At 44.0% G+C, this 19,358-nt stretch overlaps 1 protein-coding gene across 1 annotated transcript in view; it reads right to left on the bottom strand.

Annotated features, from left to right (window-relative positions):
• SIGMAR1 (sigma non-opioid intracellular receptor 1) overlaps positions 1 to 18,283 on the bottom strand; it is a 109,167-nt gene extending 90,884 nt beyond the window's left edge. Inside the window, exon 1 of the mRNA XM_085628405.1 lies at positions 17,814 to 18,283. Within this exon, the coding sequence (XP_085484531.1) occupies positions 17,814 to 17,961 (148 nt within the window). The 5' untranslated portion in view covers positions 17,962 to 18,283. The remainder of the gene's footprint in view (positions 1 to 17,813) is intronic.
• Between the last annotated feature and the right edge of the window lie 1,075 nt (positions 18,284 to 19,358).

Genomic DNA, 19,358 nt, shown 5'->3' with positions numbered 1-19,358 from the left:
AATAGAACGTTACACATGATGCATCACATTCAGGTGTAGGGAAGGAAAACACATGACGCATAAAAACACATTCAGAGGTGCAGGGAAACACAATTGCGCAAGAACTCACATTAGCCACCAACTGTGGCAGTCCCTAGGCCAACTGGCCTTGTCGGGGCTAGGACGCCCGGTGTCCAGCAGAGTAAGGGCCATGCGGCGCAGGCTGCGCAAGCCAGGAGCACAAAGCACAACCTACACGTGGCAGTTGCCCACTAAGTGCTGGGCATCTGGAGTAATGCTGGGGCACCACTGTGCCTTCTCAAATCACTATAGCAGGGGTTGGAGCCTCCCCTGGACGCTACAACAAGAAATGCCCCCCTAGAGCCTCCGCGGCTCTGAACAACTTGGTGGGGCAAGGGGGGAGCGGCCCCCGGGGCCGCTCTATTACTGCAGAAATGCCCCCTGAGCCTTGCAGGCTCTAAACTACAAATATGCCCTGCGTGGGAGCCTCGTGGGCTCGAGACAAATGATGGGGCCCCTCGTTGGAGCGCACCAGCGCTCTAGAACACACAATGCCCCCGTAACGTTGGAGCGTGCAAGCTCTATGAAGCAACCAATGCGGGGGACGTGGGAGCCCTCTAGGCTCTTTAACAAATAATTTGCCCCCAACGTTTAGAGCGTCCATGCGCTCTGCAACCAACACTGTGGAGCGCACCAGCGCTTCAGGAAAACAATGCGGGCCCGTTGGAGCGCACCAGCGCTCAGAAACAAACCCGGCCGCTCCGTGCACCACTTTTGTAAGAGCCTCACTCACCGGCAGCTTCCTGGGCACTTCTCCCACGGCGGGGCTGGGGGGCAGCCACGGCGCTTCTTCTCCTCTAATACGAGGGCACCGGCGCGCAGGGTCGGCTCCTGCCTGCTCCGGGGCCCAAAAGCAGCCGCGAGTCTCGGGAAGGAGGCGGGGTAGGCTCCCGCCCTCCTAGTTTCGATTCCGGTTGTCCCGGAGGCCCGCCCCCGGCTCGCCTGACTTCCTGGTCGGGAGCCGGAGGGCGCGGAGTTCCTAAAGCTCGGTGATAAGAGGGGTAGGCTCCCTCGGAAATGCAATATACGGCGGGGTGGGCACCCGCCGTGAAATTAATACAAATAAGCGGGGTGGGCACCCGCCAACGACCACGGCAATGTCCCTGGCAGGGTGGGCACCTGCCAGGGGACTTTAAGATCAGCGAAGACGGGGCAAACGCCGGGTGGGCACCGGCTTTCAGAAATAAAGCGCTCCTGAGCGCTAAAGGCAAATAAAAGCGCTTCCAGGCGCTTAGGGACACAAATGAAGCGCTCCCAGCGCTTTGGGGGAGAATAACCACCAAGTCCAGCAAAGTTCTTAGGAAGGTGGGCAGGGGGCAAGGCTGGGCCAGGGGCCAGCTCACTGGGCCCTCCAGGCAGGAAGGCAGTCCAAAGTGGCGGTTCCTCCTGGCCTTCAGCAGCAGCAGCCACCCTCAGGATCCTGGAAGAGAACAGTTTCTGTGGGGACACAGCCCCATTTTTATACAGCAATACCCTTTGTTCTTGGTTCAGGGTGAGGGGGAAAACCAGTCGCAGCTGGTTGGGGAGCACCCTTGATGTGCTCAGCCCCTCACTCTATTCACTGGCAGGGCTAGGGTCGTCAGTCGCACCACAGGGGGCGGAGCCAGCATTGTGTGGGGAAAGCCCTGCCCTATTCAGGTCCAAGGTGCACTCCTCCCCAGCCATCAGCATGCTAATCTCCCTATTCACCACCGGGTGACTCCTCCTGACTCTGGGGAATCCCTAGCCCGTCACATTACCTCAGCCAGCCAATCACGCGACAAGGCACACATTTTACACTGCACACCGAAGTGCCCACTTCTAGAAGTGGCACTTCCATACTAGCTACACGCACGCATCATTGCGCAGCATTTAACCACACGAATCTGTACATACCAGACTCGACCATGCACACCCCACGCATCAGGAACTACCAGGGACGCATACATTCCCCATGCATTCCTATGGGAGGGCAGGCCTATCTCACCACATGCACTCAGAGTGCGCACGCACTTTACCCTGGGACACAGGGAAAGTGCGCAGGAACCAAAAACCACTATCACCAAGTCACCAATAAAAGCAAAACAAATTCAGGGGTGAACCTGCCAGAAGGGCCAAGTCCAACAAACACATCTGATTTTTGTACTTAACTCTTTGTCGTTAGCGTTTTGTTGCGCTCACTCCAGGATCTGTGTGGTATTTTTGAATGTATAATGTTAGGTTGTGTAAAGCGAATGAAGAGTTTGGCTACAGGCAGAGAAGGGACCTCGATAGACACAAATCACCTGCTTGCTACCAGGGAGAAAAAGATGAAGGGAGAAAAAGAAGATTGGTGAAGAAAGTAGGATGTACAAGGAAGGAGATGTGGCAGGTGGCATTATTAAAGTTCTACTGCGTCTCATATTACTGCTGCTTGCCACATTAAGTAGGGCATAGGCTTTGGAATGCATGCTTATGAATGAGCACTATATGGTATGACCCAAGTTCTCACCTGCACAGCAGGCTCTACGTGGTATCACAAAAAGTTCTCACCTGTGTAAAGCTGGGCACTGGTGTGTGTGTTCTTTACTTATAGTCACAATTGAATTCAGAGCATAATAAACGGTACAATATAATTCTCAGATTTTTTTACAGCAGTACATTGGTTTCATTTTAGGTGTTTGTTCTAGACAATTGTGCAAGGCACATGGCCAAAAAATCCAAAATATGATTGCATATATAAATAAGAAAAAAGCTAAGTCGAATCACATTATTTACTAGATGCGAGTTTTACCTCGTATACAAAACGCAAAATCAACATTGAGAAAATAATGGCTAAAAGCAAAAGGGGACCGCAAATACGATATGGGGGAATCTCATTAAAGCTACTAGTAAAAGCCTATAATGAAGAAACAGTCCATATACTCTACGATGGCCATGGACCATAGAATGTTATAGGACGGGTCCAAATACTGTTTTCACACGAGTGCTAGATCTATGAAATTCAACATGAATTAATACTGTAAGAAGGGAGTTTGAGCTTAATGTTGGGAACATAATGGCATTAAACACAGTTCTAATATTTTTTTCTTTGAACTGTGAAAGATCAAGGGTAAACACTGATAGGTAAAGACTAGGATATAATGAGTAATTAAGATACCTGCTCGATCATTGATATGAAAGGTGCTGGTCTCTTCTGTTTACTGAATGAGGTGCCGCCATGAACAGAATTTTAAGTCGATATTGAAAAAGCATATCCCGATGAGGCAAGAACAGCATTAAAAGATGACAGCATGTCAGCAGCGGGCCAGGGTGAAATTACATTTGCAATGACGTAAACTTGCTTAATTTCGAGAATTTTGCTTACGGTTTTTAAATAAAATGTATGAGATTATGTCACGTCATATAACAAACTTCGTTTGAGTAAAAATCCTATATTAAAAATCCAAACAAACTAAAAGTAAGTGGCTTTTTATTCGCATCATGAGTGATTTTTAGATTTTTTTCAAGTGAAAGGCATCCTTGCAGCAAAAATGGACACAGGTATGCATTTCGCTCTTAAAATATAGTGCAAAAAAGCAAAAGCTGGAAATTTGGGTAATAACACAAGATTTCTACATTTTTGTAGTGTTCAGTGTAATTTAAGCATAGAAAAGTATGCAAATTCGCCTGTGCCTAGTTATAACATCTAAGCTAACGAGAGGAAACTATGAATTAGAAATAAAAGCGGACTATAGGATGTATGCATTTTTGGGTCGAGTTTGTTGTAAGTGTTTATAAATTCCTCATATAGTGTTTAATTAAACTTGAACTGTTCCTGAGTTCTGACTAATCAAAAAGGACAACAGGGTGAGGCCTCATCAATCGAAATTCCACAATGACCCTTACAATTTGCTAATCTACATTTAATTGGCTCAAGGACAGGGTGTAGTAGGAAATGGGTCCTGGCAGGCGATGCAGGGAATATATTCTAGACGTATAGATGGGAGTTGTAACGAGCTCTCTCACTGCCAAAACAGAGGAAACCTCAGAGGGAAACCAGTTTTTCTAAAAACACTTTTGCTCACCTTTGTTAACGAAGCCAGGGCGAAAAGTCAATGCCAGAGAAAACATGCATAAGAAATTCAGCGTACAAGTGTTTAACAATAGTACCAAAGAACTTCCAATCACGTTAATCGTACGACAAATGCTATAAGTTTAAGATCACAGGAAGAAGAAAATTGGATTGGGCATTTAAATGCTCCAAAGCAATTGAATGTGACAACATAAATACTGGAGGGTAAACCCAGTCTGTGTCGCAGCCCAAGCCTGGCACAGTGGGCTTCAAACCGCATCTCTGCATTTAAGGTGCACACAATGTTCCTTTCGGCATGATACATTTATTTAACTTCATAAATGTTTCACATAAATTCAGCCTAGTTATAGAAATGTGGGGTGTAGTTTAACGTTCGGGAACCAAAACAAAAGATGCTGCCAGCAAACCAGTTAACTTCAGCTAGACACCAACATTCCTCTAGGTCAGGCTCGTCGATGCTGCAGAACTATGCTGAGTTTTAGGACCCAACAGTTCACTGAAGACTTAGTCGTGCAACATGACTGGTATTTGTGTAACCAGTTCTCCCAGTTAACGAGATATCGCACCACAGTTCAGCAGCTTCCTTGGTGGGCAAGGTCTTCTTCAGCTCCAATGGACTCTACCTTCTCCTGTGAACAATTTCCTCTCGAGCTGGTAGCAAACGTCCTTAGCACAGTACGCTGTAAATGTCTTGGAGTACCTGGTCCATAAACTGGCTTCTCAGATTCTGCCAAGAGTCTTTGGGGGATGCTCTCAGTCAAGGCTTGTTAGACCTTAACTCTTCATGTAGCGGTTCTCCAAACTTTTTGCTTTCTCCTTCTGGGTTTTGCTGATTCTTTTGTGGTGACCTAAGGGTCTTTCCCAAGGTAAATGCAGTGCGAAAGTGCGTGTACCCTTCCTACACACGTTTGGAAGTGGTGCTGACCTGGTGTCCCTAAATACGTGTCCAGCCTGCCATTGCAGGCTGGTGTGCACCCTTGCACCAATGGTATCCCTAAATATGTGTGTGCTTCTGCACGTGAGTGGGTGTTTGTCTGTCTGGAACCAGCCGTGATTCACGACATTGGACTGCGGGTCAATTATTACTTGTATACATTTAAAAAAATATATATTATACAGAGGCTCCCAAAATACTTTCTGCCCTGATCGGAACCCTATAAAGTGTGTTAGATCGAAACACAAATGGATATAAAATGAGCAGGAGCAATTCCATTTGTTAAAGCAATGGATGCTGTATATATCACTTACTTTCATTTCTTCGTTCTCCTGGAATTCGTATCCCCCCCCCCTAATATTACTGGCTGGAATGCATATGTTATTGCTCACCTTCTTGTATGCATACACTAGCACTTGAATAGTGCATTGAAGCGCTCTCCATTTCATTTGTTGTTCACAGACGGTTTGCAATTTGATAACAATTTGAATATACTCTGGCAGTCTGGGGACAGGCTGCAACTACATAAATACTTCAGCTTACTTTTGAAGCAACATGCACAACTGGAGCAGATAAAACTGCTCCAACACGTATTATTCCCTTATTTCAATTCAATTTCAATTCTTCTTTATTTCGGTTTTGATTTAAACCATAAAAGATGCACAATGATTAATCACATTTCACGTTAAAAGAGTACATTTAAATGCATTCGAGCTAAAAGGATCCACTTTAGACAATTTTCAAAAGGAGTAAAGGTTTTTCATAAGAAAAGCCGATCTATACACCAATTTAAAAAGTATAAATATAAATAAATTAAAAAGCTAGGAATAGTTGAGTTCTAAACACATTTGAGGAGTGCATAAATCAATTAACCTTATAGTAGCCAAGCACTATGGGTAACTATCTAAACATCCTAAAAGTACAGTTTTCCAGAAAGGATCTGTTCTAACAAAGTGTAAGTGCTTTTAAGGTGCCAAGGCTGTAAATTACTGTATATACATTACTTAGGTACAACTTCCAGGTTGATATTTCATCAAAAAAGTGCAAGTGCTTAAAGTGCAATAAAGTGACTAACAAAATATATTCCTTGTAGTCTGTCATTATTTTATAAGTGCGTTACTATTTAAAAACATAAATCCGAATACACATATACATGAATCATTTACAACTTCAAGCCTACTTTTGTTCTTATTATGCCAACATTGAACAGATACCTACTAATACTAAAAACTATTTTTGGGGAAGTGTCAGTTTTCAGTATTTTTTCTGCCTCCAAGCAAGACCTTATGCCCATATTTCTACAAATGGGTTTAATCCATTACTTCCTAGAGTTGGCGTAAACAGGGCAAAACAATAATAAGTGCAGGTCATCTTCTGAAGTATCAGATTGGCATAATATGCAGCGCTCACTATTCTTCTCCCCTGGTTTACTGACCCATTTCGATGTGTTCGAGTTGGTTTGTAGAACGCCATATCGAAATTTCATGTATAGTGATTTTGCTAACTGTGGCTGCACTTCGTCCAGAAATAGCTCAAAGCTCACTATTGGCTTCATTAGAGTGGTTAGTGTGCCAGTGGCAGAATTGTGGGGCACACTATTTTGGATGCATGTCCAAAAGGTGGACTTTAGTAGTTTTTTTGAAGCTAGTGTCAAATGTGATGGTTCTTCCCATAAGTGCTTCAGCCCTAATTTACCGAACCAGTGAAAAACATGCTAAATCCACTGAAGGCTCATACTGTGATCGAAAACTTTAAAATTTCTATTAGGCCATCTTTATAGTGGGCAAGTTCTATTGTGGACCAGTCGCACCCAAAATAGTAGTGGTCTCAGTATGGCTTGATGGTCTATACGCTTAATATTTAGATCCATAACCATAGGGATTAAAGGAGTACGCATTGGAAGGCATAATAACTTCATAAAAAACTTATTTTCCCCTACCGCAAAATAATAATCCACATTTGTAAAGCGCGAACAATCACCCGTAAGGGTCTCTAGGCGCTGGGGGCCATCAGGAAGATTAAGCAAGCCATTGCCCAGAGTCACATGGTGCTGAGCTAATCTGCCGCCGGCGATCGAACCATGATCCCCAGATTCCAGAGTCAGTCGCCCTGGCCGCGGCGCCACACCTCTTCCAAAGGTGTTCTTACATGAGGGTCCCCACAATTCTGCCCTGTAAAGGGTTGCTGATTGTACCCTAAACTTGTAGACCTCAATGGAGGGGGACACAGCTCTAGAAGTACTACTCCCATGTTTTTTTACTATCAGTAGGGAGTTTTGGAGCAAGACAGTCTTACTTTTCTCCAACTGCGGTTTCCAGGTTATTTTAGTATCTTAAGTTATACCTAAATAATTAAAATTATGCACATACTCTAACTTTCGGTTTTTAACCATTAAATTCTTTTAAAAAGATCTATGTGGATGGATAGCTATACATTTGGTTTTGCTGGAGTTTATTTCTAGGCCCTTAATATCACAGAATGCACAAAAGGTATCTAATAAACATTGTAGACCTTTTGGAGTTTGAGAAATTAAGATGGTATCATCTATGAATAGGAGTGCTGGTACTGGCCCCCCTCCCTAACTTGGGCGAGTCATGTGCACAACCCATTAAGTACTCTGGAATATCATTAACATACAATGAGAATAGGGTGGGAGCCAGCACGCATCCTTGCCTTGCACCTCTTTTTACTGGAATTGCCTCGGTGAGTTCGGCCCTCGGACCCCATTTAACTTTTGCATAGTTGTCCTTGTGCAACCTTATTATTTGCACGAGGAGTTCACCTGGTACCCCGTGATCTTTTAATGAATTCCATAGTAAATTTCGGTGAATGAGATCAAATGCGGCTTTCAGGTTGACAAAGGCAATATACAGGTGGCCTTTTTTTTAAATTGTATATTTCCAGCTCATACAAAGAAATCTAAAAACCTGGTCGATTGTACTGGTTCTAGTTCTAAATCCAGCCTGAAATTTTGAGAGGATGCAGTTATCCAGTCATTTAATTTTGTTAAAATTTGCGCAGCAAACATATTTTGTAAAATGTCAATTAGACTGATCGGTCGATAATTTGAAGGGTTAGGACGATTACCTTTTTTAAAAATAGTAGTGATTTCTGCCCCTTTCCATGATTCGGCGATCGGTGCACCTGCTGCTATTGAATTACAAAGAAAGTTAATGTAAGGGCCCCATACAGTTTTATCATGCCTCAGTAAATCTCCTGGTATCTTGTCGGGGCCTGGCGCTTTCCCCGGTTTTACTGCATCCATTGCTGCCAGTCTATCTTCCAAACTAAAGTGCAGATGGGTTGTTCTAGGGACGGATACACACAGTCTTGCTGATTATGTATTGTTTCAATTGTAGATGCAGAGTAGAGACTGGAAAAGTGATTGACCCATGTATTAGAATCTGAAAAAAGGTCCTTACTTCATCTTCCTGTTTTGTTACTTTTTGCTATTAATTGCCAAAAACCAGTGTGATCTCTAATTTTTGCTGCACTTATTAATTTCAACCAGATGTTGTCATCCCAGTTTTTAGGTATCAGCTGGAGATAGCATCCGAGAGCTTATTGAAATCAATATGGTCGAGGAAGGGGACTTGAAGCCCCGTCCCCTCTTCCCATTGGCTTGCGTCATAGCTTAGGCTAAACGCAGGCTTCTCATTGTAAAGGAGGCTTCGGAGTGCCTCCTTGTTGCCGCCCTGTCCAATTTTGGCCCCGCCCAACGGGACTGGATCGTTTACTGGCAGCGTTATACGGGATTCTTTAATTAGTGTGTGAGCACTATTTTCTTTACTAAACAATGTGGGAGAATGACGGCGCTGGTTTCTCTTCTGTACCAGATTCAGTTGAAAAGGTCTCCACTCCCACCTCCTCCCTCCAGCCGTCGCCATTCACACGTCAGCGAGTCCGGCTCCCTCTTCCTTCCCGACTCCTTCAGCTTCTTTGCTCATGTATTTAAATGTCTCTCGCATACTACATCCCACCTCATCTAGTGCATTTATACCGCAGATGTATTTTAATGCCCCTCTCATATCACTGCAGTCCTCCATTTATACCCCTCATGTATGTGAAAATCTTTTACCAGTTTACACCTCGCTGTCCTCTATCGCTTTTATACCCCTGACGTATTTAAATGTCTCTTATATTACCCTCACTGCCTTTATTGCAGTTATACTGCAAAAGTATTCAAATGTCCCTACAATCTCACTTGAGTACTCCATTTATACCTTTGATTTATTTACATATCTCTCTCACCATCCCTCTTCCTCCTCGAATGCTTCTATACCCCTGCTGTATTTAAATGACTCTTTCATACCATCCCCACTTCCTCTATTACTATTATACCGCAGATGTATTTACATTTTCATGTATAGGCTCTAATACCGTCAGGTCGAGTCCGTGCTATATAAAACTGCAACAATAAACAAATAAACAGGCATTGAAAATGCAACAGGTCTCGCCTTTGATCAAGTTAAAGCCATTTGCTTTGCTAATGGAATTGTAGAGCAAAGCAAATGGCTTTAACTTAATGAAAGGCGAGACCTATTGCATTTTTAATGCTTGTTCTTAGTTTGCACCAGTAGTCTCTTGTATTTAGTCTTTTTCTCCCTTAAGGCCGTAACATTATTTTTTGTTGACATTATAAGCTCTTTTTTGCCTCACGGCACTCCTTATTGTACCAGGGATTTACTAAGCTACTTGTTTCAGTTTTCCCTCTGCTCTCTTTGGGGATTGTGCTCAAAATAGGTTTTAGTGCTTCTACCAATACTTGGTGTACAGTCAATATTGGGAACACCGCAGCAGGCGAATCAATATGTGGAGCAATGACGTCTGTAAAGGTGTCATAAATTTGCCTCATAGCCTCATTATTCCCCACTATAAGTTGCCATTTTAACGCTCTACGGTTGTTACGTACTAGTGGCTCATTCTGGATAATATAAGTATCTTCCTGGCTCCCCGGAGTTATTTTGAATAGATACGCTGCAAGTGTCAGGTGTAGGGGGTAATGGTCACTATCAATTCTAGCATCAACTACTAAATCTTGTACATAAGGCCAGAACCAAATGGATATTAAAATGTAGTCAATGCTACTCTTACAATTACCACTGTTAAATGTGGTGACATTTGGACTATCTGAAGGTAATCGACCTTTGCAAGCTCCAAGTCTAAGCCCTGACACCAGTCTCATAATTTGGGCAACTGCAACTGAACAGGGTACTGTCGGATCACTTTCTAAAGGGGGGGATATTATTTGCCATATCTTCATATTCGAAGATTTTTTCAAGGCCCACCACTGGCTCAAATTTACAATTTAGATCACTCCCCACAATTACCATTGCCCTCGAGTTAATTGAGCAAGCTGATTTATCACTAAAGATTCCTTGCTAGATGGGCTTGGTCTATTATAAATATTTATTAAATATATTTCAATTTTATCCCATGTACAAATCTTCACACCAATTGTGTCCTGTGATGAGACGTCTAACTGGGTTATATCAATACCAAGGGTGATTTTTACCCATATAACAAGGCCACCCGAGGGCCTACCTCTAACTGAGGGGGGTAGCATTGACACTGTATGTTCTATACCCAACCTTGTGGGGGGGGGGGGGGGGGGTTCTAGAGCCCAGGTCTCTTGAAAGAGGCATATATCACTTTGTTCTATATACTCCTGCCATTTTGTATCCCTTAAATTCCTTTTCAGCCCCGTGATATTCCATGACGCAAGTCATATTTCCAGTTGCTCTTGTTCCCTTATTCCCAAATTCGCTACAATGTCCATTTCAGTTCGGGTCTCATGAACTACATGGGGTTCAATGACCAAGTCGGAGGGGGGGGGGGCGGGGGTACTTTTGCATTTTTATATAAAACCGGATATAATTCAGATGCGACCACTTGCTCGCTGAGCCCGGGTACCAATGGTATATTTGAGATCTCTTTAGACCTGGCTATGCCCTGTGATCCTTCTGAGCTCTCACTCAAAATATTTGCGTCTGTGCTTGACTTAGATTTATATATGACTAACAGATCATCTGGTATATTAATAGCGGAGAGGGATATGGGAACTCGAAAGTTATCAGGAGAGTGTAATTCTTGATCTGCTGAAACTGATTGTCAGTCCAGGGTATCTAAGTCTGATAGGGCCTGGAACCTATTTCATAGAAGGGTAGGGGCACAGTCATGTACAAGAAACCTAGATGGTGGTTTATAAAAAATAAAAAAAATAACAGAAGAGCGCAGATACTGGTGGCTTGAGCAAAACTTTGTTCACTTATGCTTAGTAAACAACGAATTGCGTCCTGCAAAAATTAACCATTACAGTCGCCCTCAATGTACTTGGGGGATTGGCCAACCCACCCAACTCTGCGAACCCTAAGGATCTCTTTCATATCAGATGGGCGGAATCTATTGTACTTTATTAACCAGTCCACAGTCTTGTTACGCAAGTCAACCCAGGATTGCTTCTGGTCACTTTTAAGGGCAGGGACACCAGCCAGAATTAATACGTAAGGACACGTACCTGGAGGTAAACTCAGAATTTCAGTATTGGGTTTTGAGAGAGTTTTCTTTGGGTCAGCTATAGTAGTACTATTCGGATTACTCAGCACAGTTCCCAGGGGTAGACGTTCAAGTGCGTCTCTTTGCTTTGTATTATGGTCTGAAACATTACCTGGGTATTTCACTCTCCGATCGTTAATTTCAATATAGGTTTCGGTATAGGGGGAATCTTTTGCTTTATAACTTGTACAACACAAATTATCAGATAAATTCACATTTACTGATGCTGGTACTAAAGAACCACCCCCCCCCCTCGACAACATTAGCGTGTGAATTTACAATACTGCCGCTTAAATTGTCCATAACAATGTACACCTGTTCCAACTTTTCCCTTAAAAGATTGAAATTCTTGTCAACTATTCTTCAATGTGAGCCAACACAGTTCCCAAAGTTGACTCTATAGCTGAGATAAGGGTGGAGTCCCCAATGCACTCTGGTCTTAGCGATGAAAAAGAGAACAAGTCTGCATCTGTCTGTGTGCTAACGGAGTTGGTCTACGCAACTGCTGAGTCAACTGCATGAACTATTAATTGATCAACTGGTTTAGTTCCTTTTGTGTTCTTGTTCTTTGAGGGCCGGCGCCCCGCTTTCGTTTGACTGGAGGTTCGCTCCCCTTGGTCTCCTCTGGTGGCTTAGATACCCGTGTTCTTGTAACTATGCTTGGCCCATGTGACCCATTCGATGCTGTTATTGATGGTACTGGGGGTATATCCGAAGGTGGCCGGGAGAAGTCATGGGCGTGTTTTGAGGTGTAAGACAGTGATGGATGTGATAAATCCCCCAAATTTTGGATTCCTAGTGATGAGCGTCTCTGTAGTATTGATGGATCTAATGAAAGTCGCTGCTCTGTCATTTCAATCTCCTGAGTCAAGAGTGATTCTGCCCTGACTATAAATGCATCTAAAGTGCCTGCTACTTCTTAGCGCTTGGTCATGTCTTGGTCATATTGGACGGGGGCCTTGGATAGCTCAATGGTCTCCGCACAATAATGCAATGCAGCACAGATAGCAGTTGCCCCAAATAATAAAAACGTATATGCTATAGTACCTGTAGCCTGGTTAGCGTAATCTAGACCTGATACCCACTTGTCAAAAGGGTGGCCCATCCTGGCCTCTTCCGGCTGCTGACTGGCGCAGACGGGCCCGCTCTTGGCCCGAGCGCGCGTCCCGCGGGAGCCCTGTGACCCTTTTATGCACCTCCTGGCGTTGCTACTGGCATGGGCGGCATGTGCGCCGGTAAGGCTGCTGGGGCATGTAGTCCGGTCTCCTCTCCTGAGACCGGCAAACCAGCAATGCTCCCCTGTGTGACTCTGGCGGCGGTGGCAGCATACACAAGGCAGGAATCCGGTAAGTTGGGCTCCTGCGCCGCGGGAACCCTGTGATCCTTTTATGCGCCTCCTGGCACTGCTTCTGGCGTGGGCGGCGTGCGCGCCACTAAGGCTGCTGGGGAATGTAGTCCGGCCTCCTCTCCTGAGACCGGCAAACCAACAATGCTCCCCCATGTGACTCTGGCGGTGGCGGCGGCAAACACAAGGCAGGAATCTGGTAAGTTGGGCTCCTGTGCCGCGGGAGCCCTGTGACACTTTTATGCGCCTCCTGGCGCTGCTTCTGGTGTGGGCGGCGTGCACGCCGCTTAGGCTGCTGGGTAATGTAGTCCGGCCTCCTCTCCTGAGACCGGCAAATTAACAATGCTCCCCGTGTGACTGGTGGCGGAGGCGGCAAACACAAGGCAGGAATCCGGTAAGTTGGGCTCCCTTATTTAAAAGAGTCTGCTTGGACCCTTGCTGACACAAATGTCTCTGTTGCCATACTACGGCGCACAGAGACCCAACATGGCACAGTTATGCCTGAAGCAGAGTAGTCAACAGTACTTGCCAACAAGTTGTGAGAACCACATATACCAACAGAATACATTAGACAGAACACTCCACCATCCAACAGAGATCAGATACACAATAAAGTTAACACAAATTACAGTGTGTCACATCAAGCACAAAGCAATTCCACTATCAGACTAGGACTGTGGACAAAGAGCAGATTAGTAACAACAGTCATGCAAGCGATTGATAAAGGTCTACGGTCTCAATTCTGGAATACAAATACTGGACCATGATTACAAAATGCTTTGAGACTACCAAAAGGACTGCACGCTCTCTTACAAGGACCGCGCCAAGGTAAAGACAATCACAAGAATATCAGACTTTGAACTGTGATGAAGAGGTCGAAAGTACAAGGACTGAACCCGGAAGCACTACAATGCTAAACTATTGGCAGACCGAGCACTATGCAAATGCCAAAAGCTTAAAGTAACCCAAATGCCCTGCTGCTGTGCTCCACCAAGTATTATGTACTTAGTAAACAACTACACCAATAATCAGCCATTTACACTTTTTGGGTTTATTTCAGGCGAGTGCCGAGTCACAGCTTGAAAGGCAGGTCTGTGTCAGTCCATGTGGGTTTCAGGAGGACATTTATTTGAGAGTTTTAATAGCGCTAGCTAGACCCAAGAGTATCAGAGTGCTTTACAACAGTAAATGTTAGCGCAGGCTAGACCCGAAGGTACCAGAGTGCTTTACAACAGTAAATGTTCACATCAAAGATAACGAGTCTATGCAGAGGATCTGAGTCAGAGCGCTTTACAACAGTAAAGGTTCACAACATAGATAGCAAGTATAGTACACATTTATTATCACAAGCCACGGCTCCCAGTAACACTTTGCTGTGCATTACTCAGCTCTCAGCCTGAAAATGCAGCTCCTGCAAATTGAAAAGCCGACACTTAAGAAAAGTGGATAAAACCAAATATACTGAAACTGGCAAAGTCCCAGTCATAATGCATTTCATCCATCCGTACATACTATCTGTACATCATTCATTATCACCATTCATGAAAAACAAGAGGGGAGGGTCTCTTCCTAGGACAGTCTCTCTTGTTCTGTACACAATCCCGCCTTCTGGGCTGCTTTCCCCTTACTCTATTTCAGCCAAGAATATGCTATCCATGGACCCCATATCATCTTGAGGAACTAAGTTTTTTTCTTTCTTTAACAAACGTAGCGTATTCTCAATGCCCGAGGGAGGAATGGGATTAGACAAGTCAGTAGGAGAAAACTAAAGAAAATAGTGCTCACAGTCTAACACGTACCGTGTAACACAAAGTAAAGGGGCCAGTAGTCCTGGGAGGAGACAAATGACAAGACAGCCGTAATAAGAAGGGACTAACAAACCAATAAACAAAACAGAAGGCAGCATTTACGAAGGACAAAGACACAAGCCAATGAGAACTATGGGCAGGGAAGTAGGTGGGGCTTCCCTCACGTACTGAGCTACAGCAGATCTTCACCAGAGCAGCGCTTGCGTGCTGACTCTAGGCTCGACCTAAAAACGCATACGTTGCTGAATGTGAATATTAGCTTGTCTTATAAACCTACTCGTGATCTAGGCAAAGCGAAGTTAAAACGGCCTTTTTAAGAAAGAAAAAATAAATAACGCACCTTAGGCTGTGCTGGTCTGCTCACAGGTGGTTATTGACTTAGGAGGCACCATATACTTTGTACAGAGAGGAAAGTTTGGACCTAGGTGGTAAAACTTGGAACGCAAGAGAATACAAATAGTTTCAAAAACACACTAATCTCGGCACAACAAAATGACAGACTCCAAAGGAATAATGAAATGGAACAGGAGGAAGACTTGGATATTGTAGAAGAAATTAAATCCAAGTACAACATGCAAATTCAGTGACCGTGTAAGGTTACCACAATAATTTTTTGCACATTTTTTTTAAAGAATAGAAGAACAATGGGGAAATACTTTCTAGGAAAAGAGGCCCCTGGAATAAGTAACTTCATAAAAGTATTTGAGCATCATGTTCTCATAGACGTCACTGTAGAAAGTTCACGTTCCACATGGGACAAAGAATGCTGCAGGTGGCCTGGCATGGTCATTATGAGCAGGTAACTTAACGCACCTCATATCTGGTACCACATCCCAGTACTCATCAGGCCGCCCCAACCATGCTCCAGTTTATGCTAGAGCCGAAGACGGACCTCTTTAAAGAACACTACATCACGATGCAGTGGCAGTTAACTTCTGCTTCCAGAACATCGCTACCTCTCCAATAATTTGTTGACTTTGCCTTTGACCGTGTACAGAGCTGCTCTGCCCTTTGGTTAGATTTGCGCTATACAAAAACCCCACACATGCCTTTGGTTGATTGCAAAAGTAAAAATGAATTGGAGTCTCCTGTACATAACAAAGTAGTGGCATCTGTAGGGGATACTGGAATCTTTGGTCAAAGCCAGAGAAAGACAAACAATCATGGAAGCGCACACACAGAAATTCAAGAACGGCATGCCACTCTCAGGCATGCAACAGAAAGGATAACTCGGCAACAAAAAACCTCTGCCGAGTTGGAGAGGAAGAAACCACAGGCATCACAGCAGAGGCTTTGCTGTGGATACTGGTCTGAAAGAATGTGGCTAACACTTAATGGCCATTTAATAACAGGCACAAAGAATTTACGGGACAGAATACAGGGAGAGGCACTTGGAGTCACTGTTCAGGGTCCCGTGGAAAGGGATCTGTGAAAGTGCTATCAAGCCCCAATTCTAAAGACGGGCCAAGGACAATAGAACATCCGTAGATATACTGTAAAATTGCAGCAAAAACCCTACACCACATGTTCAGAACCTACATCTGGTACGGTGAGGAAGGAATAAAGTAATTTTGAATTTGGTTTTATTATTTGAAGTTTATACACAAAATAAAATCCCCAAAAAATGTTAAGTAAGTTATGATTCAATAGAGAATAGATAACACAATTACCCATGCTGCCACTTAGCCTTGCAAGACCAAAACATGTTAGACACAGTGGCAACAGAATCACTGCTTAAAAGCATCAAGCTTCAGAAAGACAATCTCATTGTACAAATATTCAAGGTCAGACAACAAACACATGGTCAAATCTCAATATGGAATCTGCTTCAAATTCCTTTTCAGCTAAGTTAAGATTAAGTTTCGACCAAGTCAATATTCACTAAATGAAGGAATTTTACTGATCTACGAACAAATTGATCTATGAACAAGTTCAATGACTTTTCCACTCACTCAAAAAAAGCACTGCAGCCCTGGCCATGATGTGAGGAAGTACAAAATAAAATACTCAAGGAGAGCATAACAAGTCTGGATTCCATGGAAAACCAAGCAGGACACCTCATTGCAGACAAGCAGGAGCATCTAACACTTAAAGTAGCAACTTTTTTTTTTTAAATACAGCCAACTTAAACTCCACGAAATACCTATGTCTATAAAGGGTCCCTTAAGTAAGTCATGAGTGGACGAAGAAATGTAATAAGAAAACAAGGATGGTCTGCTAATAGCAATGGCCTTGGGGCCAAATTAACCTTTTCAAAGAAAGGCGCTGTACCATCAAGCCAGGACATACTGTGTATTTCATGGTGTAATCGGACAGATTATGTTTACGGATACAAATTACAAACACATTGACTCAATTAAACTGTACTAACTAATAAAGAAACAGGAGATGCAGCCACTGGTCAATAACTGAGCACCTACATTAGGGCCTAGAGAGATGCAAACAGGTAGTTCAGGTGCAGGACAATCTGTATAAATTTAATCAGTTTCACTTATTTTTGTCACCCCCTAGCCTCAGAACTCTCTGGATCACCACTCTCTACATTCCATTTACCTTCCCTACATCTTGAACTATAATTTTAGCCACACCCCACATTGATTACATGCAGAAATAAATAAATAAAAAAGCCGTATTCATTCTAGTTTTAAATGCTGCTTGACATGTACAGGTCTCAGCAGAGTAAACAGGCACAACAGCTAGGTTTAAGATATGTGCATCCGTCGCTGAGCCTGGCTCATGCACAGAGAAGTAAGGACGGGGGACGCGGGGCAGATCTGCGAGAACAGCGCTGCAGCTTTAAGCTCGGTAAATTCATTCCAACTTTTCTTCAGTTTTTAATGCTAGCCATTATATCAGAGTCGAGTGCTGAAAGTTGCCAGTTAATGCATGCAATTTTAAAGGAAGTAAAATAACACTACACCCTCCAGAATTAATTGATTTAACAAATCAAATGTTGAATAAAACCCAGGACTGGAACTGTGATGCCCTGTAGACCAGACGACTGTCAACTCTTTCCATGCTGCTTGTGGGTCTCCCATCTATCCAGGGTCCGTCCTAGAGGCTACAACGGGGTCTCACCTGCATGCTGCTTGGCCAGCTCTGCGATGTCCTTCTGGCTGAAGAGGTAGGTCTTCGAGCTGAGCCACGTTCGCAGAAGCTGAATGACCACCGCCAGGGCTGCCAGCACCAGCGCTGCCCGCAGTGCCCGGGAGCTGAGTACAGCCATGCTGCAGCCGGAGAGGACCTTGGGGTGCAATGCTCCACCTGCAGCGCGCGCTGACTCCCTTCCCCTGGCGCAGACTGCACACGCCCTGGCGCGAGACGCGAAGAGTGGCACAGAACAGGGCTCCGCGCGCACGCGCCCTGCTTGACACAAGCAGCCTGGAGACGTCCCGAAAGTCTAGCACGCACAGGTTACCAGCCGGCTGTCGTGGAAGAAGGGCCAGACATTGCAGCTGAAGTAGCCGCCATCTTGGAAGGGCGTAGCTTCTAGTTAGTCTCCTTCAATGAGAGGATAAGAGCACTTATTTCCTCTACCCTTTTCCCCCGTATTTGAGGGCCTATGTGTCTCATAAATGAATAGTGACAGAATGTCGAACCCTTTACAGAATGCCTCCACCCTGTTTAATCTAATATTAATATGGCCTGCTAAGCACAGACTCTCACATTACAAAGGAAAAAAACCGATAAGGCATTTCACTTTCTAAAGCTGATTATTTGCAGCCTTACTTAAAGAATATATATATTTCAAATTTAAGGTCTCCAGTTATACTGGAAGGATTTTAGATTTGCTTTCACTTGCCTGGGTTCGGAGAAGTTCTAACTAAAGTATCACTTGGTCGCCCCCGTTTCAAAGTCTGTGCACCACTGTCAAGTTTCCCAGGTCGATGCCTGCTCCAGTCCAGTTGTTTTTTCTTTGAATTCTGGGACTTGTACACTTGTTTATTACATTATAAAAATAGGACTACAACTCCCAGAATCCAAAGGAAAAAAAGTGGACTGGAACAGCACACTGGACCTGGGAAACTAGGCAGCTATGTTTGAGTATAATCCTCAAATACTTTGCCATACCTGACAACTCATCCTAATTTGACTGGTATCGCGACGCCGTCTATTCTATCATAAAACCCTTCAAACAAGCATTGGCAATGCGAAAAGGTCTGGCTTATGAATTAAAGTGACTTTTCTTTCACAGATGGCTGTAAACACTCCACAAGTCATAATACACATAATAAATAAGACTATAAGTCCCAGAATTCCAACAAAAAACCTGTACTGCAACAGCACATCACGCACGGACCTAGGAATCTTGGAAGGGCTGCGGGCGTCCATCTTGCAAAAGTATTGTAAATAGACTATCATTGCTTTAACGTTCAAGCATTTAGAGCAAACGTGTTGGCCACCTTGGAATGGTACAACAATGACACACTACAGACAACAGCATTCCATAATAGGCAACCTGGTTTAGAGGAAGTGGCCATGTGGAATGCGGCACACTGCACATTAAATGAGCGGCATGCAAGCTGTGGTATCCTCTTATGAAATATTTTATTAAAAAGAGGAAAAACGGATGTACAGTGAATGCGCTGAAGGTGCGCCAAAGTCAAGTCTGTCTGCGTCCTT

This window comes from Triturus cristatus, chromosome 2_1 (assembly GCF_964204655.1).
Source record: "Triturus cristatus chromosome 2_1, aTriCri1.1, whole genome shotgun sequence".
Taxonomy (NCBI): domain Eukaryota; kingdom Metazoa; phylum Chordata; class Amphibia; order Caudata; family Salamandridae; genus Triturus; species Triturus cristatus.
This window is presented reverse-complemented; position numbering and strand designations above follow the sequence as displayed.